This window comes from Phalacrocorax aristotelis, chromosome 2 (genome assembly GCF_949628215.1).
Source record: "Phalacrocorax aristotelis chromosome 2, bGulAri2.1, whole genome shotgun sequence".
In the NCBI taxonomy this organism is placed as follows: domain Eukaryota; kingdom Metazoa; phylum Chordata; class Aves; order Suliformes; family Phalacrocoracidae; genus Phalacrocorax; species Phalacrocorax aristotelis.
Window position 1 is genome coordinate 167,337,597 of NC_134277.1, and position 25,347 is coordinate 167,362,943.

Consider the following 25,347-nt stretch of genomic DNA (forward strand, 5'->3'; position numbering starts at 1 on the left):
GACTGGATATAAGGGAAAAAATGTTTTACTGTGAGCGTGGTGAAACACAGAATCCCAGAATCCCGGAATCCCAGGTTGGAAGGGAGCTCAGGGATCATCTAGTCCAAGCTTTCTAGGAAGAGCACAGCCTAGACAAGATGGCCCAGCAGGCTGTGCAGCCGAATCTTGAAAGCGTCCAATGTGGCGGAAGAGGTTGCCCAGAGAGGTGGTGGATGCTCCATCCCTAGAAACATTCAAGGTCAGGTTGGAGAGGGCTCTGAGCAAGCGGATCTAGTGGAAGATGTCCGTGCTCGCTGCAGGGGTTTTAGACTGGTTGCCCACTAATGTCCCTTCCAACCTAAACCGTTCTATGATTCTATGATTCCATGATTGTCATGAGAGTGTCTGGGCAACTACATGATCCAGTTCCCTTCAGGACTCTGGGATGCATCTCACCAGGTGCCATAGCCTTGTGTATGTTCAGGTTCCTCAGGTGGTCCGAAACCTGATCTTCCCTTACAGTGGGAGGGTCTTGACCCGCCTTGTGCCCATCTTGCGGTGCATGTCGTCGGGAGGGGTGAGGAGAGGGGTTACGAGTGAAGCCTGAGGCAAAAAAGGGCTTGAGTAGCTCATCCCTCTCCTGGTGTGTTGCTCCTAGGTCACCCTTCTTGTTCATCAGGGGAGGTACGCTCTCTTTAACCTTCCTTTTGTGGTTGACATAGCCGTAGAAGAAGCCCTTCCTGTTATTCTTCTGCATGCCTTGTTGTGCCAAAGCCTTTGTTTGAGCCAGTGGTTGGCTGGTGTCACACTCTGGAAGCCCCCCCGCCAGGTGCCAGTCTGTGTTGATATTGGCTGTGGTGGCACAATCCCGCGGAGAGATCTAGTGACCCTTCTCCACCCACCCCGCTGGCCTCTTGAGCCCTGGCTTTGTGCTGGGTAGAGTTGGAGGAGGCTTGGGAGAAGAAGGGAAGAGGAGACCTCACAGGCTGGGATGCAGGAGCCCTTTATTGATGGACAAAAGAGAGCGAAAAGGCAGGGTGACCAAGTGGAAGGGAAGTGGTCTGAGGTGCAAGTCTAGCGACCATCAGCCGAGGTGCCGTGTGCGAGAGAGGACCTTGCCAGAGCAGCAAGAACTTCCTGCCGCACAGTGGGAGCGGCACGCCGGAGGTCCCCGGTGGTCTATGGCTTGTGAGAAAGTGATTGGAGCGGGCAGTACTGGAGATAGCAGAAGGGGCGATGCAAGGAAGGAAGTGGGAGAAGAGGAGGAGGTGCGTGGGCCGTGTGACCAGGCAGGCTGGGTTGGCCCCTCTCCCGCTTCCTTGCTTGGTGCCTTGAGAGGAGGAGCCGTGGAGGGCAGGTCCACGTGTCAGCAAGAGCCCGGAGGTGCGTCCTCAGTCGATGCCCTGGCTTGCAGGGTACGTGCTGTTAGTATCAGAGGTGGTGGTCAGGGCCGTTAGCAGGGGTAGCAGCCCCTTCCGCCGCCGTAGCAGCCCAGGCCTCCAAAGCCGTAGCCATAGCCAAATCCGCCAGAGGAGACGGGCACTCCCTGGGAGCCGAGGATGTTGCCCACGGCAGCCGAAGAGGAGGATCCGACAGCGGTGTTCTGTGGGAAGGAGCTGAGGATGGGTCCTGGCAGGGTGACCATCACGGTGGAGGGCTGGATAACGACGCGGGAGTCCTCGCACTGCCTGACACAGGGCTCGTTGCAGCTGTTAGCCAGCGGGGTGGGTCCGCAGGGGCGGCAGAGGTCGTAGCAGGCCATGTGTGTGGTGTGGAGGGTCCCTGGAAGAGAGGGTGTTGAGAAAGCGTAGGGGCGTGGGGGTGCGAGGGGTGTGGTGGTGCGAGGTGGGGGTGCAACAGCAGGAGGACAAGGGAGCGTGGAGGCGTGTTGTGTGGCTGTGGGGAGCGTGGGTGTGGGGAGGTGTCGGCTGCTGAGTTGGGGGCAGAGCGTGCTGGAAGAGCCAGGCCAGGTGGGGCAAGGGAAGAAGGGGAAGGAGGGGAAGGGGGTTCAGACTCACCTCGTTGACGTTGGAGGAGAAGGTGTGAGGAGCGTGTGTGAGGGAGAGAGGTGCTGGGCCAGCTTTTATGCTGGTCGGCGAGGGGCGGGGCAGCCTTTGCGCATGACGGTGTTTTGCAGCAAGCGGCTGTTGCATGCCACAGGCTGGCAAGTCATGAGGTGGGGTGTGTTTTTCTTCCTGCAGTTGTACACTTTCATGTGCTCTTCTTGAGGACGTGTCCCCTTGGCCCTGGCGGCAGCTTTTAAGTGAGAGTATTAGAAGCCAAAGTCTTAGTGTTGATGGTGAGTGTCAGGGCGGGCAGAAGACGAGACCAAATTGTAGGAGAAGTGGGGTGTCGTCAGTGAGGTCATGGCGTGGCACTCGTGTGGTTTATTTTGCGGGTGCATTGTGAAGCGGGGGCCCCCTCTCCTCGCAGCCGTGGAAGGCTGGTCTGTTCTTTGAGGTGTGCCAGGCATGAGGCGCTGCCCGTTGCATGGCCTTTGTTGCCTGCTGACCTTGCTGCCAGGTGACTGAGGCTGTGTTTAAGGCCTGGCCTAAAGCCACAGCTGGGTGTGCTCTGCACGTGTCTTGTTGCCCCTCTTGCTGTGAGGTTGTAGGTGGGAGAAAGGAGGCTGCCTGTTTGTGGTTGTGGCCCCTCGGTGCTGTCCGTGGGGGTGTGAGTGGGAGCAGGCAGAGGAGGGCGGCTTGCGGGAGCAGGATGTTGCCCTGGCAGCCCACGTCCAGAGCTGGCAAGCCCTGTGGTGTGGGGAGCCCTGCCACGCTCCCCAAAGGCTTGTGTTGGCCCCTCCGTAGCACTTCCCATAGCTGGGGCTGGTCTGTTTGATGCAGCCTGGTCTCTGGTGTGACTCCGTGCTTGCTCTGGGGAACCTTGTAAGCGCAGGTGAATTTGTGGGGATCCCAGGAGTGTGTGGAGAGGCAGAGGGGGAGCGGCAGGCAGGGTAGCCTGGTGATGCAGGGCCTTTGGGGTCTGTCTTTGGGGTGAGGCCACTTCTCTGCACAGTGTTTGATGGGCAGAAAGAGGATTTGTAGCTCGCAGAGGGCACTGGAGGCGAGCATGCTGTACGTGGGTGCCATTCAAAGGCTGTGGTGGTGGTGGAGGATTGCCAGAGGGTTGAGGACTGGCGAGGCCTGCCCCGACTGAGCCAATGTGAGTGTTTAGGAGGCTGTTTAGGAGCACCTCTCCTATGAGGACAGGCTGAGAGAGTTGTTGAGCCTGGAGACAGAAAGGCAGCGGGGAGACCTTCTTGCGGCCTTCCAGTACTTGAAGGGGGACCATAGGAGAGATGGGGGCTACCTCTTTAGCAAGGCCCGATGTGACAGGACAAGGGGTAATAGTTTTAAACTAAAGGACGGTAGATTTAGACTGGATATAAGGGAAAAAATGTTTTACTGTGAGCGTGGTGAAACACAGAATCCCAGAATCCCGGAATCCCAGGTTGGAAGGGAGCTCAGGGATCATCTAGTCCAAGCTTTCTAGGAAGAGCACAGCCTAGACAAGATGGCCCAGCAGGCTGTGCAGCCGAATCTTGAAAGCGTCCAATGTGGCGGAAGAGGTTGCCCAGAGAGGTGGTGGATGCTCCATCCCTAGAAACGTTCAAGGTCAGGTTGGAGAGGGCTCTGAGCAAGCGGATCTAGTGAAAGATGTCCGTGCTCACTGCAGGGGGTTTAGACTGGTTGCCCACTAATGTCCCTTCCAACCTAAACCGTTCTATGATTCTATGATTCCATGATTGTCATGAGAGTGTCTGGGCAACTACATGATCCAGTTCCCTTCAGGACTCTGGGATGCATCTCACCAGGTGCCATAGCCTTGTGTATGTTCAGGTTCCTCAGGTGGTCCGAAACCTGATCTTCCCTTACAGTGGGAGGGTCTTGACCTGCCTTGTGCCCATCTTGCGGTGCATGGCATCGGGAGGGTTGAGGAGAGGGGTTACGAGTGAAGCCTGAGGCAAAAAAGGGCTTGAGTAGCTCATCCCTCTCCTGGTGTGTTGCTCCTAGGTCACCCTTCTTGTTCATCAGGGGAGGTACGCTCTCTTTAACCTTCCTTTTCTGGTTGACATAGCCGTAGAAGAAGCCCTTCCTGTTATTCTTCTGCATGCCTTGTTGTGCCAAAGCCTTTGTTTGAGCCAGTGGTTGGCTGGTGTCACACTCTGGAAGCCCCCCCGCCAGGTGCCAGTCTGTGTTGATATTGGCTGTGGTGGCACAATCCCGCGGAGAGATCTAGTGACCCTTCTCCACCCACCCCGCTGGCCTCTTGAGCCCTGGCTTTGTGCTGGGTAGAGTTGGAGGAGGCTTGGGAGAAGAAGGGAAGAGGAGACCTCACAGGCTGGGATGCAGGAGCCCTTTATTGATGGACAAAAGAGAGCGAAAAGGCAGGGTGACCAAGTGGAAGGGAAGTGGTCTGAGGTGCAAGTCTAGCGACCATCAGCCGAGGTGCCGTGTGCGAGAGAGGACCTTGCCAGAGCAGCAAGAACTTCCTGCCGCACAGTGGGAGCGGCACGCTGGAGGTCCCCAGTGGTCTATGGCTTGTGAGAAAGTGATTGGAGCGGGCAGTACTGGAGATAGCAGAAGGGGCGATGCAAGGAAGGAAGTGGGAGAAGAGGAGGAGGTGCGTGGGCCGTGTGACCAGGCAGGCTGGGTTGGCCCCTCTCCCGCTTCCTTGCTTGGTGCCTTGAGAGGAGGAGCCGTGGAGGGCAGGTCCACGTGTCAGCAAGAGCCCGGAGGTGCGTCCTCAGTCGATGCCCTGGCTTGCAGGGTACGTGCTGTTAGTATCAGAGGTGGTGGTCAGGGCCGTTAGCAGGGGTAGCAGCCCCTTCCGCCGCCGTAGCAGCCCAGGCCTCCAAAGCCGTAGCCATAGCCAAATCCGCCAGAGGAGACGGGCACTCCCTGGGAGCCGAGGATGTTGCCCACGGCAGCCGAAGAGGAGGATCCGACAGCGGTGTTCTGTGGGAAGGAGCTGAGGATGGGTCCTGGCAGGGTGACCATCACGGTGGAGGGCTGGATAACGACGCGGGAGTCCTCGCACTGCCTGACACAGGGCTCGTTGCAGCTGTTAGCCAGCGGGGTGGGTCCGCAGGGGCGGCAGAGGTCGTAGCAGGCCATGTGTGTGGTGTGGAGGGTCCCTGGAAGAGAGGGTGTTGAGAAAGCGTAGGGGCGTGGGGGTGCGAGGGGTGTGGTGGTGCGAGGTGGGGGTGCAACAGCAGGAGGACAAGGGAGCGTGGAGGCGTGTTGTGTGGCTGTGGGGAGCGTGGGTGTGGGGAGGTGTCGGCTGCTGAGTTGGGGGCAGAGCGTGCTGGAAGAGCCAGGCCAGGTGGGGCAAGGGAAGAAGGGGAAGGAGGGGAAGGGGGTTCAGACTCACCTCGTTGACGTTGGAGGAGAAGGTGTGAGGAGCGTGTGTGAGGGAGAGAGGTGCTGGGCCAGCTTTTATGCTGGTCGGCGAGGGGCGGGGCAGCCTTTGCGCATGACGGTGTTTTGCAGCAAGCGGCTGTTGCATGCCACAGGCTGGCAAGTCATGAGGTGGGGTGTGTTTTTCTTCCTGCAGTTGTACACTTTCATGTGCTCTTCTTGAGGACGTGTCCCCTTGGCCCTGGCGGCAGCTTTTAAGTGAGAGTATTAGAAGCCAAAGTCTTGGTGTTGATGGTGAGTGTCAGGGCGGGCAGAAGACGAGACCAAATTGTAGAAGCGGGGTGTCGTCAGTGAGGTCATGGCACGGCACTCGTGTGGTTTATTTTGCGGGTGCATTGTGAAGCGGGGGCCTCCTTTCCTCGCAGCCGTGGAAGGCTGGTCTGTTCTTTGAGGTGTGCCGGGCATGAGGCGCTGCCCATTGCATGGCCTTTGTTGCCTGCTGACCTTGCTGCCAGGTGACAGAGGCTGTGTTTAGGCCTGGCCTAAAGCCACAGCTGGGTGTGCTCTGCACGTGTCTTGGTGCCCCTCTTGCTTGTGAGGTTGTAGGTGGGAGAAAGGAGGCTGCCTGTTTGTGGTTGTGGCCCCTCGGTGCTGTCCGTGGGGGTGTGAGTGGGAGCAGGCAGAGGAGGGCGGCTTGCGGGAGCAGGATGTTGCCCTGGCAGCCCACGTCCAGAGCTGGCAAGCCCTGTGGTGTGGGAAGCCCTGCCACGCTCCCCAAAGGCTTGTGTTGGCCCCTCCGTAGCACTTCCCATAGCTGGGGCTGGTCTGTTTGATGCAGCCTGGTCTCTGGTGTGACTCTTGTGCTTGCTCTGGGGAACCTTGTAAGCGCAGGTGAATTTGTGGGGATCCCAGGAGTGTGTGGAGAGGCAGAGGGGGCGTGGCAGGCAGGGTAGCCTGGTGATGCAGTGCCTTTGGGGTCTGTCTTTGGGGTGAGGCCACTTCTCTGCATAGTGTTTGATGGGCAGAAAGAGGATTTGTAGCTTGCAGAGGGCACTGGAGGCGAGCATGCTGTACGTGGGTGCCATTCAAAGGCTGTGGTGGTGGTGGAGGATTGCCAGAGGGTTGAGGACTGGCGAGGCCTGCCCCGACTGAGCCAATGTGAGTGTTTAGGAGGCTGTTTAGGAGCACCTCTCCTATGAGGATAGGCTGAGAGAGTTGTAGTTGTTGAGCCTGGAGACAGAAAGGCAGCGGGGAGACCTTCTTGCGGCCTTCCAGTACTTGAAGGGGGACCATAGGAGAGATGGGGGCTACCTCTTTAGCAAGGCCCGATGTGACAGGACAAGGGGTAATAGTTTTAAACTAAAGGACGGTAGATTTAGACTGGATATAAGGGAAAAAATGTTTTACTGTGAGCGTGGTGAAACACAGAATCCCAGAATCCCGGAATCCCAGGTTGGAAGGGAGCTCAGGGATCATCTAGTCCAAGCTTTCTAGGAAGAGCACAGCCTAGACAAGATGGCCCAGCAGGCTGTGCAGCCAAATCTTGAAAGCGTCCAATGTGGCGGAAGAGGTTGCCCAGAGAGGTGGTGGATGCTCCATCCCTAGAAACGTTCAAGGTCAGGTTGGAGAGGGCTCTGAGCAAGCGGATCTAGTGAAAGATGTCCGTGCTCACTGCAGGGGGTTTAGACTGGTTGCCCACTAATGTCCCTTCCAACCTAAACCGTTCTATGATTCTATGATTCCATGATTGTCATGAGAGTGTCTGGGCAACTACATGATCCAGTTCCCTTCAGGACTCTGGGATGCATCTCACCAGGTGCCATAGCCTTGTGTATGTTCAGGTTCCTCAGGTGGTCCGAAACCTGATCTTCCCTTACAGTGGGAGGGTCTTGACCTGCCTTGTGCCCATCTTGCGGTGCATGGCATCGGGAGGGTTGAGGAGAGGGGTTACGAGTGAAGCCTGAGGCAAAAAAGGGCTTGAGTAGCTCATCCCTCTCCTGGTGTGTTGCTCCTAGGTCACCCTTCTTGTTCATCAGGGGAGGTATGCTCTCTTTAACCTTCCTTTTCTGGTTGACATAGCCGTAGAAGAAGCCCTTCCTGTTATTCTTCTGCATGCCTTGTTGTGCCAAAGCCTTTGTCTGAGCCAGTGGTTGGCTGGTGTCACACTCTGGAAGCCCCCCCGCCAGGTGCCAGTCTGTGTTCATATATTGGCTGTGGTGGCACAATCCCGCGGAGAGATCTAGTGACCCTTCTCCACCCACCCTGCTGGCCTCTTGAGCCCTGGCTTTGTGCTGGGTAGAGTTGGAGGAGGCTTGGGAGAAGAAGGGAAGAGGAGACCTCACAGGCTGGGATGCAGGAGCCCTTTATTGATGGACAAAAGAGAGCGAAAAGGCAGGGTGACCAAGTGGAAGGGAAGTGGTCTGAGGTGCAAGTCTAGCGACCATCAGCCGAGGTGCCGTGTGCGAGAGAGGACCTTGCCAGAGCAGCAAGAACTTCCTGCCGCACAGTGGGAGCGGCACGCTGGAGGTCCCCAGTGGTCTATGGCTTGTGAGAAAGTGATTGGAGCGGGCAGTACTGGAGATAGCAGAAGGGGCGATGCAAGGAAGGAAGTGGGAGAAGAGGAGGAGGTGCGTGGGCCGTGTGACCAGGCAGGCTGGGTTGGCCCCTCTCCCGCTTCCTTGCTTGGTGCCTTGAGAGGAGGAGCCGTGGAGGGCAGGTCCACGTGTCAGCAAGAGCCCGGAGGTGCGTCCTCAGTCGATGCCCTGGCTTGCAGGGTGCATGCTGTTGGTATCAGGGGTGGTGGTCAGGGCCCTTAGCAGGGGTAGCAGCCCCTTCCGCCGCCGTAGCAGCCCAGGCCTCCAAAGCCGTAGCCATAGCCAAATCCGCCGGAGGAGACGGGCACTCCCTGGGAGCCAAGGATGTTGCCCACGGCAGCCGAAGAGGAGGATCCGACGGCAGTGTTCTGGGGGAAGGAGCTGAGGATGGGTCCTGGCAGGGTGACCATCACGGTGGAGGGCTGGATGACGACGCGGGAGTCCTCGCACTGCCTGACACAGGGCTCGTTGCAGCTGTTAGCCAGCGGGGTGGGTCCGCAGGGGCGGCAGAGGTCGTAGCAGGCCATGTGTGTGGGCTGGAGGGTCTCTGGAAGAGAGGGTGTTGAGAAAGCGTAGGGGCGTGGGGGTGCGAGGGGTGTGGTGGTGCGAGGTGGGGGTGCAACAGCAGGAGGACAAGGGAGCGTGGAGGCGTGTTGTGTGGCTGTGGGGAGCGTGGGTGTGGGGAGGTGTCGGCTGCTGAGTTGGGGGCAGAGCGTGCTGGAAGAGCCAGGCCAGGTGGGGCAAGGGAAGAAGGAGAAGGAGGGGAAGGGGGTTCAGACTCACCTCGTTGACGTTGGAGGAGAAGGTGTGAGGAGCGTGTGTGAGGGAGAGAGGTGCTGGGCCAGCTTTTATGCTGGTCGGCGAGGGGCGGGGCAGCCTTTGCGCATGACGGTGTTTTGCAGCAAGCGGCTGTTGCATGCCACAGGCTGGCAAGTCATGAGGTGGGGTGTGTTTTTCTTCCTGCAGTTGTACACTTTCATGTGCTCTTCTTGAGGACGTGTCCCCTTGGCCCTGGCGGCAGCTTTTAAGTGAGAGTATTAGAAGCCAAAGACTTGGTGTTGACAGTGAGTGTCAGGGCGGGCAGAAGACGAGACCAAATTGTAGAAGCGGGGTGTCGTCAGTGAGGTCATGGCATGGCACTCGTGTGGTTTATTTTGCGGGTGCATTGTGAAGCGGGGGCCCCCTCTCCTCGCAGCCGTGGAAGGCTGGTCTGTTCTTTGAGGTGTGCCGGGCATGAGGCGCTGCCCGTTGCATGGCCTTTGTTGCCTGCTGACCTTCTGCCAGGTGACAGAGGCTGTGTTTAGGCCTGTCCTAAAGCCACAGCTGGGTGTGCTCTGCACGTGTCTTGTTGCCCCTCTTGCTTGTGAGGTTGTAGGTGGGAGAAAGGAGGCTGCCTGTTTGTGGTTGTGACCCCTCGGTGCTGTCCGTGGGGGTGTGAGTGGGAGCAGGCAGAGGAGGGCGGCTTGCGGGAGCAGGATGTTGCCCTGGCAGCCCACGTCCGAGCTGGCAAGCCCTGTGGTGTGGGGAGCCCTGCCACGCTCCCCAAAGGCTTGTGTTGGCCCCCTCCGTAGCGCTTCCCATAGCTGGGGCTGGTCTGTTTGATGCAGCCTGGTCTCTGGCGTGACTCTGTGCTTGCTCTGGGGAACCTTGTAAGCGCAGGTGAATTTGTGGGGATCCCAGGAGTGTGTGGAGAGGCAGAGGGGGAGCGGCAGGCAGGGTAGCCTGGTGATGCAGGGCCTTTGGGGTCTGTCTTTGGGGTGAGGCCACTTCTCTGCATAGTGTTTGATGGGCAGAAAGAGGATTTGTAGCTTGCAGAGGGCACTGGAGGCGAGCATGCTGTACGTGGGTGCCATTCAAAGGCTGTGGTGGTGGTGGAGGATTGCCAGAGGGTTGAGGACTGGCGAGGCCTGACCTGACTGAGCCGATGTGAGTGTTTAGGAGGCTGTTTGTCAGGCGAGCAGTGCTTGTTGCTGAGGATGGCAAAAGGGTCTGATGGCAAAGGGGCTGGCTACTTGGGAGGAGTCTAGGGACGTTGTGAGGTCTTCATAGATGGAACGGGGAAGACCCCACCCACTTGGATGTCATTCTGGCAAGGTGTGTCAAGGATCCCAAGAGGGGCTTCTTCAAATACTTTGGCAGTAAAAGGAAGAGTGGGGAAAGTATGGGCCTGCTGCTGAACGAGGTGTGGGCCCTGATGACGCAGGATGCAGGGAAGGCAGAGTTATTGAATGCTGCCTTTGCTTCAGCCTTTATTGCTAAGGCTGGCCCTGAGGCATCCCAGTCCCCAGAGGTGATAGCGAAAATCTGGAGAAAGGAAAACTTCCCCTTTGGTTGAAGTGGATTGGGTTAGAGATCACCTAGGCAAACTGGGTCCTTGCAGATGCATGACCGCCGACAGAAAGCACCCACGAGTGCTGAAGCAGCTGGCGGATGTTCTAGCCAAGCCACTCTCCATCATCTTTGAAAGGTCATGTAGAACAGGAGAGGTGCCCAAGGACTGGAGGGCAGCCGATGTCATTCCAATCTTCAAAAAGGTCAAGATGGAGGACCCGGGAAACTATAGCGCAGTCAACCTGACCTCCGTCCTCAGAAAGGTGATGGAAGAGTTTGTTCTGGAGGTCATCGCCAAGCATGCAGTGGAAAAGAGGGTTATCAGAAGGAGGTAACATGGATTCACCAAGGGAAGATCATGCTTGACCAAGCTGATAGCCTTCTATGATGGCGTGGGAGAGCAGTGGCTGTTGTTTACCTTGTCTTCAGCCAAGTGCTCGACGCTGTCTCCCATAACATCCTCACGGACAGGCTAAGGCAGCGTGGATTAGATGAGAGGAGAGGGAGGCAGATTGAGAGCTGGCTGAACGGCGGAGCTCCGAGGGTGGTGGTCAATGGGGCAGAGTCTGGTTGGAGGCCGATAACTAGCATTGTTCCCCAGGGTCCAGTTCTATTCAATGACCTGGACAAAGGGATAGATTGTACCCTCAGCAAGTTTGCTGACGATACCAAACTGGGAGGAGTGGGTGATACGGCAGGAGGCTGTGCTGCCATCCAACGAGACCTGGACAGGCTGGAGAGCTGGGTCAAGGGGAACCTGATGAAGTTCAACAAGAGCAAGTGTAGGGTCCTGCACATGGGGAGGAAGGACTCCATGCACCAGCACAGCTTGGGGGCTGACCTGCTGGAAAGTGGCTCTGCTGAGAAGGCCCTGGCAGTGCTGGTGGAGAGCAGGGTGACCCTGAGCCAGCACGGTGCCCTTGTGGCCAAGAAGGCCAAGGGTATCGTGGGCTGCATGAAAAGGAGTATGGCCAGCAGGGCGAGGGAGGTTATCCTCCCCCTGTACTCTGCCCTAGTGAGGCCTCATCTGGAGCGTTGTGTCCCCTTCTTGGCCCCCCAGAGGAAGAAGGCCAGGGAACTGCTTGAGCAAGTCCATCGGAGAGGTACCAAGATGATGGGGGGACTGGAGCACCCCTCTTATGAGGAAAGGCTGAGAGACGTGCGTTTGTTCAGCCTGGAGAAGAGAAGACTGAGGGGGGAACTCATCAATACTTACAAATATCTGAAGGGTGAGTGTCAAGAGGATGGGGCCGGGCTGTTTTCAGTGGTGGGTGCCCAAGGACAGGCCAAGGTTGCAGTGGGCACAAGTTGGAAGGCAGGAAGTTCCATTTAAACACGAGATAAAACTTTGTTCCTGTGAGGGTGGCAGAGCAGTGGAACAGGCTTCCCAGAGAGGCTGTGGAGTCTCCTTCCCTGGAGACATTCAAACCCTGCCTGGACGAGGTCCTTGCTTGCTGCTGTAGGTGTGCCTGGTCAAGCAGGGGGGATGGACAAGATGCTCTCCAGAGGTCCCTTCCAACCCGTAGCATTGTGTGATTCTGTGATTCTTGCAGTCCGCAGGGACATCACCTGACTGCCATGATTTTTCAAATATCCACCCCTCTACTCTGCTCTTGTGAGACCCCATCTGGAGAACTGCATCCAGCTCTGGAGCTGCCAATACAGAAAGGACATGGACCTGTTGGAACAGGTCCAGAGGCGGGCCCCAAAAATGATCTGAGGGCTGGAGCACCTCTCCTATGAGGACAGGCTGAGAGAGTTGTTGAGCCTGGAGACAGAAAGGCAGCGGGGAGACCTTCTTGCGGCCTTCCAGTACTTGAAGGGGGACCATAGGAGAGATGGGGGCTACCTCTTTAGCAAGGCCCGATGTGACAGGACAAGGGGTAATAGTTTTAAACTAAAGGACGGTAGATTTAGACTGGATATAAGGGAAAAAATGTTTTACTGTGAGCGTGGTGAAACACAGAATCCCAGAATCCCAGAATCCCAGGTTGGAAGGGAGCTCAGGGATCATCTAGTCCAAGCTTTCTAGGAAGAGCACAGCCTAGACAAGATGGCCCAGCAGGCTGTGCAGCCGAATCTTGAAAGCGTCCAATGTGGCGGAAGAGGTTGCCCAGAGAGGTGGTGGATGCTCCATCCCTAGAAACATTCAAGGTCAGGTTGGAGAGGGCTCTGAGCAAGCGGATCTAGTGGAAGATGTCCGTGCTCGCTGCAGGGGTTTTAGACTGGTTGCCCACTAATGTCCCTTCCAACCTAAACCGTTCTATGATTCTATGATTCCATGATTGTCATGAGAGTGTCTGGGCAACTACATGATCCAGTTCCCTTCAGGACTCTGGGATGCATCTCACCAGGTGCCATAGCCTTGTGTATGTTCAGGTTCCTCAGGTGGTCCGAAACCTGATCTTCCCTTACAGTGGGAGGGTCTTGACCCGCCTTGTGCCCATCTTGCGGTGCATGTCGTCGGGAGGGGTGAGGAGAGGGGTTACGAGTGAAGCCTGAGGCAAAAAAGGGCTTGAGTAGCTCATCCCTCTCCTGGTGTGTTGCTCCTAGGTCACCCTTCTTGTTCATCAGGGGAGGTACGCTCTCTTTAACCTTCCTTTTCTGGTTGACATAGCCGTAGAAGAAGCCCTTCCTGTTATTCTTCTGCATGCCTTGTTGTGCCAAAGCCTTTGTTTGAGCCAGTGGTTGGCTGGTGTCACACTCTGGAAGCCCCCCCGCCAGGTGCCAGTCTGTGTTGATATTGGCTGTGGTGGCACAATCCCGCGGAGAGATCTAGTGACCCTTCTCCACCCACCCCGCTGGCCTCTTGAGCCCTGGCTTTGTGCTGGGTAGAGTTGGAGGAGGCTTGGGAGAAGAAGGGAAGAGGAGACCTCACAGGCTGGGATGCAGGAGCCCTTTATTGATGGACAAAAGAGAGCGAAAAGGCAGGGTGACCAAGTGGAAGGGAAGTGGTCTGAGGTGCAAGTCTAGCGACCATCAGCCGAGGTGCCGTGTGCGAGAGAGGACCTTGCCAGAGCAGCAAGAACTTCCTGCTGCACAGTGGGAGCGGCACGCCGGAGGTCCCCGGTGGTCTATGGCTTGTGAGAAAGTGATTGGAGCGGGCAGTACTGGAGATAGCAGAAGGGGCGATGCAAGGAAGGAAGTGGGAGAAGAGGAGGAGGTGCGTGGGCCGTGTGACCAGGCAGGCTGGGTTGGCCCCTCTCCCGCTTCCTTGCTTGGTGCCTTGAGAGGAGGAGCCGTGGAGGGCAGGTCCACGTGTCAGCAAGAGCCCGGAGGTGCGTCCTCAGTCGATGCCCTGGCTTGCAGGGTACGTGCTGTTAGTATCAGAGGTGGTGGTCAGGGCCGTTAGCAGGGGTAGCAGCCCCTTCCGCCGCCGTAGCAGCCCAGGCCTCCAAAGCCGTAGCCATAGCCAAATCCGCCAGAGGAGACGGGCACTCCCTGGGAGCCGAGGATGTTGCCCACGGCAGCCGAAGAGGAGGATCCGACAGCGGTGTTCTGTGGGAAGGAGCTGAGGATGGGTCCTGGCAGGGTGACCATCACGGTGGAGGGCTGGATAACGACGCGGGAGTCCTCGCACTGCCTGACACAGGGCTCGTTGCAGCTGTTAGCCAGCGGGGTGGGTCCGCAGGGGCGGCAGAGGTCGTAGCAGGCCATGTGTGTGGTGTGGAGGGTCCCTGGAAGAGAGGGTGTTGAGAAAGCGTAGGGGCGTGGGGGTGCGAGGGGTGTGGTGGTGCGAGGTGGGGGTGCAACAGCAGGAGGACAAGGGAGCGTGGAGGCGTGTTGTGTGGCTGTGGGGAGCGTGGGTGTGGGGAGGTGTCGGCTGCTGAGTTGGGGGCAGAGCGTGCTGGAAGAGCCAGGCCAGGTGGGGCAAGGGAAGAAGGGGAAGGAGGGGAAGGGGGTTCAGACTCACCTCGTTGACGTTGGAGGAGAAGGTGTGAGGAGCGTGTGTGAGGGAGAGAGGTGCTGGGCCAGCTTTTATGCTGGTCGGCGAGGGGCGGGGCAGCCTTTGCGCATGACGGTGTTTTGCAGCAAGCGGCTGTTGCATGCCACAGGCTGGCAAGTCATGAGGTGGGGTGTGTTTTTCTTCCTGCAGTTGTACACTTTCATGTGCTCTTCTTGAGGACGTGTCCCCTTGGCCCTGGCGGCAGCTTTTAAGTGAGAGTATTAGAAGCCAAAGTCTTGGTGTTGATGGTGAGTGTCAGGGCGGGCAGAAGACGAGACCAAATTGTAGAAGCGGGGTGTCGTCAGTGAGGTCATGGCACGGCACTCGTGTGGTTTATTTTGCGGGTGCATTGTGAAGCGGGGGCCTCCTTTCCTCGCAGCCGTGGAAGGCTGGTCTGTTCTTTGAGGTGTGCCGGGCATGAGGCGCTGCCCATTGCATGGCCTTTGTTGCCTGCTGACCTTGCTGCCAGGTGACAGAGGCTGTGTTTAGGCCTGGCCTAAAGCCACAGCTGGGTGTGCTCTGCACGTGTCTTGGTGCCCCTCTTGCTTGTGAGGTTGTAGGTGGGAGAAAGGAGGCTGCCTGTTTGTGGTTGTGGCCCCTCGGTGCTGTCCGTGGGGGTGTGAGTGGGAGCAGGCAGAGGAGGGCGGCTTGCGGGAGCAGGATGTTGCCCTGGCAGCCCACGTCCAGAGCTGGCAAGCCCTGTGGTGTGGGAAGCCCTGCCACGCTCCCCAAAGGCTTGTGTTGGCCCCTCCGTAGCACTTCCCATAGCTGGGGCTGGTCTGTTTGATGCAGCCTGGTCTCTGGTGTGACTCTTGTGCTTGCTCTGGGGAACCTTGTAAGCGCAGGTGAATTTGTGGGGATCCCAGGAGTGTGTGGAGAGGCAGAGGGGGCGTGGCAGGCAGGGTAGCCTGGTGATGCAGTGCCTTTGGGGTCTGTCTTTGGGGTGAGGCCACTTCTCTGCATAGTGTTTGATGGGCAGAAAGAGGATTTGTAGCTTGCAGAGGGCACTGGAGGCGAGCATGCTGTACGTGGGTGCCATTCAAAGGCTGTGGTGGTGGTGGAGGATTGCCAGAGGGTTGAGGACTGGCGAGGCCTGCCCCGACTGAGCCAATGTGAGTGTTTAGGAGGCTGTTTAGGAGCACCTCTCCTATGAGGATAGGCTGAGAGAGTTGTAGTTGTTGAGCCTGGAGACAGAAAGGCAGCGGGGAGACCTTCTTGCGGCCTTCCAGTACTTGAAGGGGGACCATAGGAGAGATGGGGGCTACCTCTTTAGCAAGGCCCGATGTGACAGGACAAGGGGTAATAGTTTTAAACTAAAGGACGGTAGATTTAGACTGGATATAAGGGAAAAAATGTTTTACTGTGAGCGTGGTGAAACACAGAATCCCAGAATCCCGGAATCCCAGGTTGGAAGGGAGCTCAGGGATCATCTAGTCCAAGCTTTCTAGGAAGAGCACAGCCTAGACAAGATGGCCCAGCAGGCTGTGCAGCCGAATCTTGAAAGCGTCCAATGTGGCGGAAGAGGTTGCCCAGAGAGGTGGTGGATGCTCCATCCCTAGAAACGTTCAAGGTCAGGTTGGAGAGGGCTCTGAGCAAGCGGATCTAGTGAAAGATGTCCGTGCTCACTGCAGGGGGTTTAGACTGGTTGCCCACTAATGTCCCTTCCAACCTAAACCGTTCTATGATTCTATGATTCCATGATTGTCATGAGAGTGTCTGGGCAACTACATGATCCAGTTCCCTTCAGGACTCTGGGATGCATCTCACCAGGTGCCATAGCCTTGTGTATGTTCAGGTTCCTCAGGTGGTCCGAAACCTGATCTTCCCTTACAGTGGGAGGGTCTTGACCTGCCTTGTGCCCATCTTGCGGTGCATGGCATCGGGAGGGTTGAGGAGAGGGGTTACGAGTGAAGCCTGAGGCAAAAAAGGGCTTGAGTAGCTCATCCCTCTCCTGGTGTGTTGCTCCTAGGTCACCCTTCTTGTTCATCAGGGGAGGTATGCTCTCTTTAACCTTCCTTTTCTGGTTGACATAGCCGTAGAAGAAGCCCTTCCTGTTATTCTTCTGCATGCCTTGTTGTGCCAAAGCCTTTGTCTGAGCCAGTGGTTGGCTGGTGTCACACTCTGGAAGCCCCCCCGCCAGGTGCCAGTCTGTGTTCATATATTGGCTGTGGTGGCACAATCCCGCGGAGAGATCTAGTGACCCTTCTCCACCCACCCTGCTGGCCTCTTGAGCCCTGGCTTTGTGCTGGGTAGAGTTGGAGGAGGCTTGGGAGAAGAAGGGAAGAGGAGACCTCACAGGCTGGGATGCAGGAGCCCTTTATTGATGGACAAAAGAGAGCGAAAAGGCAGGGTGACCAAGTGGAAGGGAAGTGGTCTGAGGTGCAAGTCTAGCGACCATCAGCCGAGGTGCCGTGTGCGAGAGAGGACCTTGCCAGAGCAGCAAGAACTTCCTGCCGCACAGTGGGAGCGGCACGCTGGAGGTCCCCAGTGGTCTATGGCTTGTGAGAAAGTGATTGGAGCGGGCAGTACTGGAGATAGCAGAAGGGGCGATGCAAGGAAGGAAGTGGGAGAAGAGGAGGAGGTGCGTGGGCCGTGTGACCAGGCAGGCTGGGTTGGCCCCTCTCCCGCTTCCTTGCTTGGTGCCTTGAGAGGAGGAGCCGTGGAGGGCAGGTCCACGTGTCAGCAAGAGCCCGGAGGTGCGTCCTCAGTCGATGCCCTGGCTTGCAGGGTGCATGCTGTTGGTATCAGGGGTGGTGGTCAGGGCCCTTAGCAGGGGTAGCAGCCCCTTCCGCCGCCGTAGCAGCCCAGGCCTCCAAAGCCGTAGCCATAGCCAAATCCGCCGGAGGAGACGGGCACTCCCTGGGAGCCAAGGATGTTGCCCACGGCAGCCGAAGAGGAGGATCCGACGGCAGTGTTCTGGGGGAAGGAGCTGAGGATGGGTCCTGGCAGGGTGACCATCACGGTGGAGGGCTGGATGACGACGCGGGAGTCCTCGCACTGCCTGACACAGGGCTCGTTGCAGCTGTTAGCCAGCGGGGTGGGTCCGCAGGGGCGGCAGAGGTCGTAGCAGGCCATGTGTGTGGGCTGGAGGGTCTCTGGAAGAGAGGGTGTTGAGAAAGCGTAGGGGCGTGGGGGTGCGAGGGGTGTGGTGGTGCGAGGTGGGGGTGCAACAGCAGGAGGACAAGGGAGCGTGGAGGCGTGTTGTGTGGCTGTGGGGAGCGTGGGTGTGGGGAGGTGTCGGCTGCTGAGTTGGGGGCAGAGCGTGCTGGAAGAGCCAGGCCAGGTGGGGCAAGGGAAGAAGGAGAAGGAGGGGAAGGGGGTTCAGACTCACCTCGTTGACGTTGGAGGAGAAGGTGTGAGGAGCGTGTGTGAGGGAGAGAGGTGCTGGGCCAGCTTTTATGCTGGTCGGCGAGGGGCGGGGCAGCCTTTGCGCATGACGGTGTTTTGCAGCAAGCGGCTGTTGCATGCCACAGGCTGGCAAGTCATGAGGTGGGGTGTGTTTTTCTTCCTGCAGTTGTACACTTTCATGTGCTCTTCTTGAGGACGTGTCCCCTTGGCCCTGGCGGCAGCTTTTAAGTGAGAGTATTAGAAGCCAAAGACTTGGTGTTGACAGTGAGTGTCAGGGCGGGCAGAAGACGAGACCAAATTGTAGAAGCGGGGTGTCGTCAGTGAGGTCATGGCATGGCACTCGTGTGGTTTATTTTGCGGGTGCATTGTGAAGCGGGGGCCCCCTCTCCTCGCAGCCGTGGAAGGCTGGTCTGTTCTTTGAGGTGTGCCGGGCATGAGGCGCTGCCCGTTGCATGGCCTTTGTTGCCTGCTGACCTTCTGCCAGGTGACAGAGGCTGTGTTTAGGCCTGTCCTAAAGCCACAGCTGGGTGTGCTCTGCACGTGTCTTGTTGCCCCTCTTGCTTGTGAGGTTGTAGGTGGGAGAAAGGAGGCTGCCTGTTTGTGGTTGTGACCCCTCGGTGCTGTCCGTGGGGGTGTGAGTGGGAGCAGGCAGAGGAGGGCGGCTTGCGGGAGCAGGATGTTGCCCTGGCAGCCCACGTCCAGAGCTGGCAAGCCCTGTGGTGTGGGGAGCCCTGCCACGCTCCCCAAAGGCTTGTGTTGGCCCCTCCGTAGCGCTTCCCATAGCTGGGGCTGGTCTGTTTGATGCAGCCTGGTCTCTGGCGTGACTCTGTGCTTGCTCTGGGGAACCTTGTAAGCGCAGGTGAATTTGTGGGGATCCCAGGAGTGTGTGGAGAGGCAGAGGGGGAGCGGCAGGCAGGGTAGCCTGGTGATGCAGGGCCTTTGGGGTCTGTCTTTGGGGTGAGGCCACTTCTCTGCATAGTGTTTGATGGGCAGAAAGAGGATTTGTAGCTTGCAGAGGGCACTGGAGGCGAGCATGCTGTACGTGGGTGCCATTCAAAGGCTGTGGTGGTGGTGGAGGATTGCCAGAGGGTTGAGGACTGGCGAGGCCTGACCTGACTGAGCCGATGTGAGTGTTTAGGAGGCTGTTTGTCAGGCGAGCAGTGCTTGTTGCTGAGGATGGCAAAAGGGTCTGATGGCAAAGGGGCTGGCTACTTGGGAGGAGTCTAGGGACGTTGTGAGGTCTTCATAGATGGAACGGGGAAGACCCCACCCACTTGGATGTCATTCTGGCAAGGTGTGTCAAGGATCCCAAGAGGGGCTTCTTCAAATACTTTGGCAGTAAAAGGAAGAGTGGGGAAAGTATGGGCCTGCTGCTGAACGAGGTGTGGGCCCTGATGACGCAGGATGCAGGGAAGGCAGAGTTATTGAATGCTGCCTTTGCTTCAGCCTTTATTGCTAAGGCTGGCCCTGAGGCATCCCAGTCCCCAGAGGTGATAGAGAAAATCTGGAGAAAGGAAAACTTCCCCTTTGGTTGAGGTGGATTGGGTTAGAGATCACCTAGGCAAACTGGGTCCTTGCAGATGCATGACCGCCGACAGAAAGCACCCACGAGTGCTGAAGCAGCTGGCGGATGTTCTAGCCAAGCCACTCTCCATCATCTTTGAAAGGTCATGTAGAACAGGAGAGGTGCCCAAGGACTGGAGGGCAGCCGATGTCATTCCAATCTTCAAAAAGGTCAAGATGGAGGACCCGGGAAACTATAGCGCAGTCAACCTGACCTCCATCCTCAGAAAGGTGATGGAAGAGTTTGTTCTGGAGGTCATCGCCAAGCATGCAGTGGAAAAGAGGGTTATCAGAAGGAGGTAACATGGATTCACCAAGGGAAGATCATGCTTGACCAAGCTGATAGCCTTCTATGATGGCGTGGGAGAGCAGTGGCTGTTGTTTACCTTGTCTTCAGCCAAGTGCTCGACGCTGTCTCCCATAACATCCTCACGGACAGGCTAAGGCAGCGTGGATTAGATGAGAGGAGAGGGAGGCAGATTGAGAGCTGGCTGAACGGCGGAGCTCCGAGGGTGGTGGTCAATGGGGCAGAGTCTGGTTGGAGGCCGATAACTAGCATTGTTCCCCAGGGTCCAGTTCTATTCAATGACCTGGACAAAGGGATAGATTGTACCCTCAGCAAGTTTGCTGACGATACCAAACTGGGAGGAGTGGGTGATACGGCAGGAGGCTGTGCTGCCATCCAACGAGACCTGGACAGGCTGGAGAGCTGGGTCAAGGGGAACCTGATGAAGTTCAACAAGAGCAAGTGTAGGGTCCTGCACATGGGGAGGAAGGACTCCATGCACCAGCACAGCTTGGGGGCTGACCTGCTGGAAAGTGGCTCTGCTGAGAAGGCCCTGGCAGTGCTGGTGGAGAGCAGGGTGACCCTGAGCCAGCACGGTGCCCTTGTGGCCAAGAAGGCCAAGGGTATCGTGGGCTGCATGAAAAGGAGTATGGCCAGCAGGGCGAGGGAGGTTATCCTCCCCCTGTACTCTGCCCTAGTGAGGCCTCATCTGGAGCGTTGTGTCCCCTTCTTGGCCCCCCAGAGGAAGAAGGCCAGGGAACTGCTTGAGCAAGTCCATCGGAGAGGTACCAAGATGATGGGGGGACTGGAGCACCCCTCTTATGAGGAAAGGCTGAGAGACGTGCGTTTGTTCAGCCTGGAGAAGAGAAGACTGAGGGGGGAACTCATCAATACTTACAAATATCTGAAGGGTGAGTGTCAAGAGGATGGGGCCGGGCTGTTTTCAGTGGTGGGTGCCCAAGGACAGGCCAAGGTTGCAGTGGGCACAAGTTGGAAGGCAGGAAGTTCCATTTAAACACGAGATAAAACTTTGTTCCTGTGAGGGTGGCAGAGCAGTGGAACAGGCTTCCCAGAGAGGCTGTGGAGTCTCCTTCCCTGGAGACATTCAAACCCTGCCTGGACGAGGTCCTTGCTTGCTGCTGTAGGTGTGCCTGGTCAAGCAGGGGGGATGGACAAGATGCTCTCCAGAGGTCCCTTCCAACCCGTAGCATTGTGTGATTCTGTGATTCTTGCAGTCCGCAGGGACATCACCTGACTGCCATGATTTTTCAAATATCCACCCCTCTACTCTGCTCTTGTGAGACCCCATCTGGAGAACTGCATCCAGCTCTGGAGCTGCCAATACAGAAAGGACATGGACCTGTTGGAACAGGTCCAGAGGCGGGCCCCAAAAATGATCTGAGGGCTGGAGCACCTCTCCTATGAGGACAGGCTGAGAGAGTTGTTGAGCCTGGAGACAGAAAGGCAGCAGGGAGACCTTCTTGCGGCCTTCCAGTACTTGAAGGGGGACCATAGGAGAGATGGGGGCTACCTCTTTAGCAAGGCCCGATGTGACAGGACAAGGGGTAATAGTTTTAAACTAAAGGACGGTAGATTTAGACTGGATATAAGGGAAAAAATGTTTTACTGTGAGCGTGGTGAAACACAGAATCCCAGAATCCCAGAATCCCAGGTTGGAAGGGAGCTCAGGGATCATCTAGTCCAAGCTTTCTAGGAAGAGCACAGCCTAGACAAGATGGCCCAGCAGGCTGTGCAGCCGAATCTTGAAAGCGTCCAATGTGGCGGAAGAGGTTGCCCAGAGAGGTGGTGGATGCTCCATCCCTAGAAACGTTCAAGGTCAGGTTGGAGAGGGCTCTGAGCAAGCGGATCTAGTGGAAGATGTCCGTGCTCACTGCAGGGGGTTTAGACTGGTTGCCCACTAATGTCCCTTCCAACCTAAACCGTTCTATGATTCTATGATTCCATGATTGTCATGAGAGTGTCTGGGCAACTACATGATCCAGTTCCCTTCAGGACTCTGGGATGCATCTCACCAGGTGCCATAGCCTTGTGTATGTTCAGGTTCCTCAGGTGGTCCGAAACCTGATCTTCCCTTACAGTGGGAGGGTCTTGACCTGCCTTGTGCCCATCTTGCGGTGCATGGCATCGGGAGGGTTGAGGAGAGGGGTTACGAGTGAAGCCTGAGGCAAAAAAGGGCTTGAGTAGCTCATCCCTCTCCTGGTGTGTTGCTCCTAGGTCACCCTTCTTGTTCATCAGGGGAGGTACGCTCTCTTTAACCTTCCTTTTCTGGTTGACATAGCCGTAGAAGAAGCCCTTCCTGTTATTCTTCTGCATGCCTTGTTGTGCCAAAGCCTTTGTTTGAGCCAGTGGTTGGCTGGTGTCACACTCTGGAAGCCCCCCCGCCAGGTGCCAGTCTGTGTTGATATTGGCTGTGGTGGCACAATCCCGCGGAGAGATCTAGTGACCCTTCTCCACCCACCCCGCTGGCCTCTTGAGCCCTGGCTTTGTGCTGGGTAGAGTTGGAGGAGGCTTGGGAGAAGAAGGGAAGAGGAGACCTCACAGGCTGGGATGCAGGAGCCCTTTATTGATGGACAAAAGAGAGCGAAAAGGCAGGGTGACCAAGTGGAAGGGAAGTGGTCTGAGGTGCAAGTCTAGCGACCATCAGCCGAGGTGCCGTGTGCGAGAGAGGACCTTGCCAGAGCAGCAAGAACTTCCTGCCGCACAGTGGGAGCGGCACGCCGGAGGTCCCCGGTGGTCTATGGCTTGTGAGAAAGTGATTGCAGCGGGCAGTACTGGAGATAGCAGAAGGGGCGATGCAAGGAAGGAAGTGGGAGAAGAGGAGGAGGTGCGTGGGCCGTGTGACCAGGCAGGCTGGGTTGGCCCCTCTCCTGCTTCCTTGCTTGGTGCCTTGAGAGGAGGAGCCGTGGAGGGCAGGTCCACGTGTCAGCAAGAGCCCGGAGGTGCGTCCTCAGTCGATGCCCTGGCTTGCAGGGTGCGTGCTGTTGGTATCAGGGGAGGTGGTCAGGGCCCTTAGCAGGGGTAGCAGCCCCTTCCGCCGCCGTAGCAGCCCAGGCCTCCAAAGCCGTAGCCATAGCCAAATCCGCCGGAGGAGACGGGCACTCCCTGGGAGCCAAGGATGTTGCCCACGGCAGCCGAAGAGGAGGATCCGACGGCGGTGTTCTGTGGGAAGGAGCTGAGGATGGGTCCTGGCAGGGTGACCAGCACGGCGGGAGGCTGGATGACGACGCGGGAGTCCTCGCACTGCCTGACACAGGGCTCGTTGCAGCTGTTAGCCAGCGGGGTGGGTCCGCAGGGGCGGCAGAGGTCGTAGCAGGCCATGTGTGTGGTGTGGAGGGTCCCTGGAAGAGAGGGTGTTGAGAAAGCGTAGGGGCGTGGGGGTGCGAGGGGTGTGGTGGTGCGAGGTGGGGGTGCAACAGCAGGAGGACAAGGGAGCGTGGAGGCATGTTGTGTGGCTGTGGGGAGCGTGGGTGTGGGGAGGTGTCGGCTGCTGAGTTGGGGGCAGAGCGTGCTGGAAGAGCCAGGCCAGGTGGGGCAAGGGAAGAAGGGGAAGGAGGGGAAGGGGGTTCAGACTCACCTCGTTGACGTTGGAGGAGAAGGTGTGAGGAGCGTGTGTGAGGGAGAGAGGTGCTGGGCCAGCTTTTATGCTGGTCGGCGAGGGGCGGGGCAGCCTTTGCGCATGACGGTGTTTTGCAGCAAGCGGCTGTTGCATGCCACAGGCTGGCAAGTCATGAGGTGGGGTGTGTTTTTCTTCCTGCAGTTGTACACTTTCATGTGCTCTTCTTGAGGACGTGTCCCCTTGGCCCTGGCGGCAGCTTTTAAGTGAGAGTATTAGAAGCCAAAGTCTTGGTGTTGATGGTGAGTGTCAGGGCGGGCAGAAGATGAGACCAAATTGTAGGAGAAGTGGGGTGTCGTCAGTGAGGTCATGGCGTGGCACTCATGTGGTTTATTTTGCGGGTGCATTGTGAAGCGGGGGCCCCCTCTCCTCGCAGCCGTGGAAGGCTGGTCTGTTCTTTGAGGTGTGCCGGGCATGAGGCGCTGCCCGTTGCATGGCCTTTGTTGCCTGCTGACCTTCTGCCAGGTGACTGAGGCTGTGTTTAGGCCTGTCCTAAAGCCACAGCTGGGTGTGCTCTGCACGTGTCTTGGTGCCCCTCTTGCTTGTGAGGTTGTAGGTGGGAGAAAGGAGGCTGCCTGTTTGTGGTTGTGGCCCCTCGGTGCTGTCCGTGGGGGTGTGAGTGGGAGCAGGCAGAGGAGGGCGGCTTGCGGGAGCAGGATGTTGCCCTGGCAGCCCACGTCCAGAGCTGGCAAGCCCTGTGGTGTGGGAAGCCCTGCCACGCTCTCCAAAGGCTTGTGTTGGCCCCTCCGTAGCGCTTCCCATAGCTGGGGCTGGTCTGTTTGATGCAGCCTGGTCTCTGGTGTGACTCTTGTGCTTGCTCTGGGGAACCTTGTAAGCGCAGGTGAATTTGTGGGGATCCCAGGAGTGTGTGGAGAGGCAGAGGGGGAGCGGCAGGCAGGGTAGCCTGGTGATGCAGGGCCTTTGGGGTCTGTCTTTGGGGTGAGGCCACTTCTCTGCATAGTGTTTGATGGGCAGAAAGAGGATTTGTAGCTTGCAGAGGGCACTGGAGGCGAGCATGCTGTACGTGGGTGCCATTCAAAGGCTGTGGTGGTGGTGGAGGATTGCCAGAGGGTTGAGGACTGGCGAGGCCTGACCTGACTGAGCCGATGTGAGTGTTTAGGAGGCTGTTTGTCAGGCGAGCAGTGCTTGTTGCTGAGGATGGCAAAAGGGTCTGATGGCAAAGGGGCTGGCTACTTGGGAGGAGTCTAGGGACGTTGTGAGGTCTTCATAGATGGAACGGGGAAGACCCCACCCACTTGGATGTCATTCTGGCAAGGTGTGTCAAGGATCCCAAGAGGGGCTTCTTCAAATACTTTGGCAGTAAAAGGAAGAGTGGGGAAAGTATGGGCCTGCTGCTGAACGAGGTGTGGGCCCTGATGACGCAGGATGCAGGGAAGGCAGAGTTATTGAATGCTGCCTTTGCTTCAGCCTTTATTGCTAAGGCTGGCCCTGAGGCATCCCAGTCCCCAGAGGTGATAGAGAAAATCTGGAGAAAGGAAAACTTCCCCTTTGGTTGAGGTGGATTGGGTTAGAGATCACCTAGGCAAACTGGGTCCTTGCAGATGCATGACCGCCGACAGAAAGCACCCACGAGTGCTGAAGCAGCTGGCGGATGTTCTTGCCAAGCCACTCTCCATCATCTTTGAAAGGTCATGTAGAACAGGAGAGGTGCCCAAGGACTGGAGGGCAGCCAATGTCATTCCAATCTTCAAAAAGGTCAAGATGGAGGACCCGGGAAACTATAGCGCAGTCAACCTGACCTCCGTCCTCAGAAAGGTGATGGAAGAGTTTGTTCTGGAGGTCATCGCCAAGCATGCAGTGGAAAAGAGGGTTATCAGAAGGAGGTAACATGGATTCACCAAGGGAAGATCATGCTTGACCAAGCTGATAGCCTTCTATGATGGCGTGGGAGAGCAGTGGCTGTTGTTTACCTTGTCTTCAGCCAAGTGCTCGACGCTGTCTCCCATAACATCCTCACGGACAGGCTAAGGCAGCGTGGATTAGATGAGAGGAGAGGGAGGCAGATTGAGAGCTGGCTGAACGGCGGAGCTCCGAGGGTGGTGGTCAATGGGGCAGAGTCTGGTTGGAGGCCGATAACTAGCATTGTTCCCCAGGGTCCAGTTCTATTCAATGACCTGGACAAAGGGATAGATTGTACCCTCAGCAAGTTTGCTGACGATACCAAACTGGGAGGAGTGGGTGATACGGCAGGAGGCTGTGCTGCCATCCAACGAGACCTGGACAGGCTGGAGAGCTGGGTCAAGGGGAACCTGATGAAGTTCAACAAGAGCAAGTGTAGGGTC

General features: G+C 57.4%; 2 protein-coding genes and 4 pseudogenes across 2 annotated transcripts; all 6 read right to left on the reverse strand.

Annotated features, from left to right (window-relative positions):
• Window positions 1-1,432: 1,432 nt before the first annotated feature.
• On the reverse strand, window positions 1,433-2,252 carry LOC142054009 (feather keratin 1-like; annotated as a pseudogene).
• Window positions 2,253-4,790: 2,538 nt separating this feature from the next.
• LOC142054010 (feather keratin 1-like) lies at window positions 4,791-5,656 on the reverse strand (annotated as a pseudogene).
• A 2,244-nt stretch (window positions 5,657-7,900) lies between these two features.
• On the reverse strand, window positions 7,901-8,971 carry LOC142054011 (feather keratin 1-like). Its single transcript, XM_075086207.1, has 2 exons — window positions 8,720-8,971; window positions 7,901-8,483 (listed from the first exon to the last, which is right to left on the reverse strand). The coding sequence occupies exon 2, from the start codon at window positions 8,461-8,463 to the stop codon at window positions 8,155-8,157; it is 309 nt and encodes a 102-aa protein (XP_074942308.1). The 5' UTR covers window positions 8,464-8,483; window positions 8,720-8,971; the 3' UTR covers window positions 7,901-8,154.
• Window positions 8,972-13,615: 4,644 nt separating this feature from the next.
• LOC142054012 (feather keratin 1-like) lies at window positions 13,616-14,481 on the reverse strand (annotated as a pseudogene).
• A 2,244-nt stretch (window positions 14,482-16,725) lies between these two features.
• LOC142054013 (feather keratin 1-like) lies at window positions 16,726-17,796 on the reverse strand. Its single transcript, XM_075086208.1, has 2 exons — window positions 17,545-17,796; window positions 16,726-17,308 (listed from the first exon to the last, which is right to left on the reverse strand). The coding sequence occupies exon 2, from the start codon at window positions 17,286-17,288 to the stop codon at window positions 16,980-16,982; it is 309 nt and encodes a 102-aa protein (XP_074942309.1). The 5' UTR covers window positions 17,289-17,308; window positions 17,545-17,796; the 3' UTR covers window positions 16,726-16,979.
• Window positions 17,797-21,059: 3,263 nt separating this feature from the next.
• The window catches only part of LOC142053822 (feather keratin 1-like), a 104,421-nt pseudogene continuing 100,133 nt past the window's right edge, over window positions 21,060-25,347 (reverse strand).

Coding starts and splice junctions, on each gene's coding strand:
- LOC142054011 (XM_075086207.1), bottom strand. CDS start 8,463: ATGGCCTGCTACGACCTCTGCCGCCCCTGCGGACCCACCCCGCTGGCT.
- LOC142054013 (XM_075086208.1), bottom strand. CDS start 17,288: ATGGCCTGCTACGACCTCTGCCGCCCCTGCGGACCCACCCCGCTGGCT.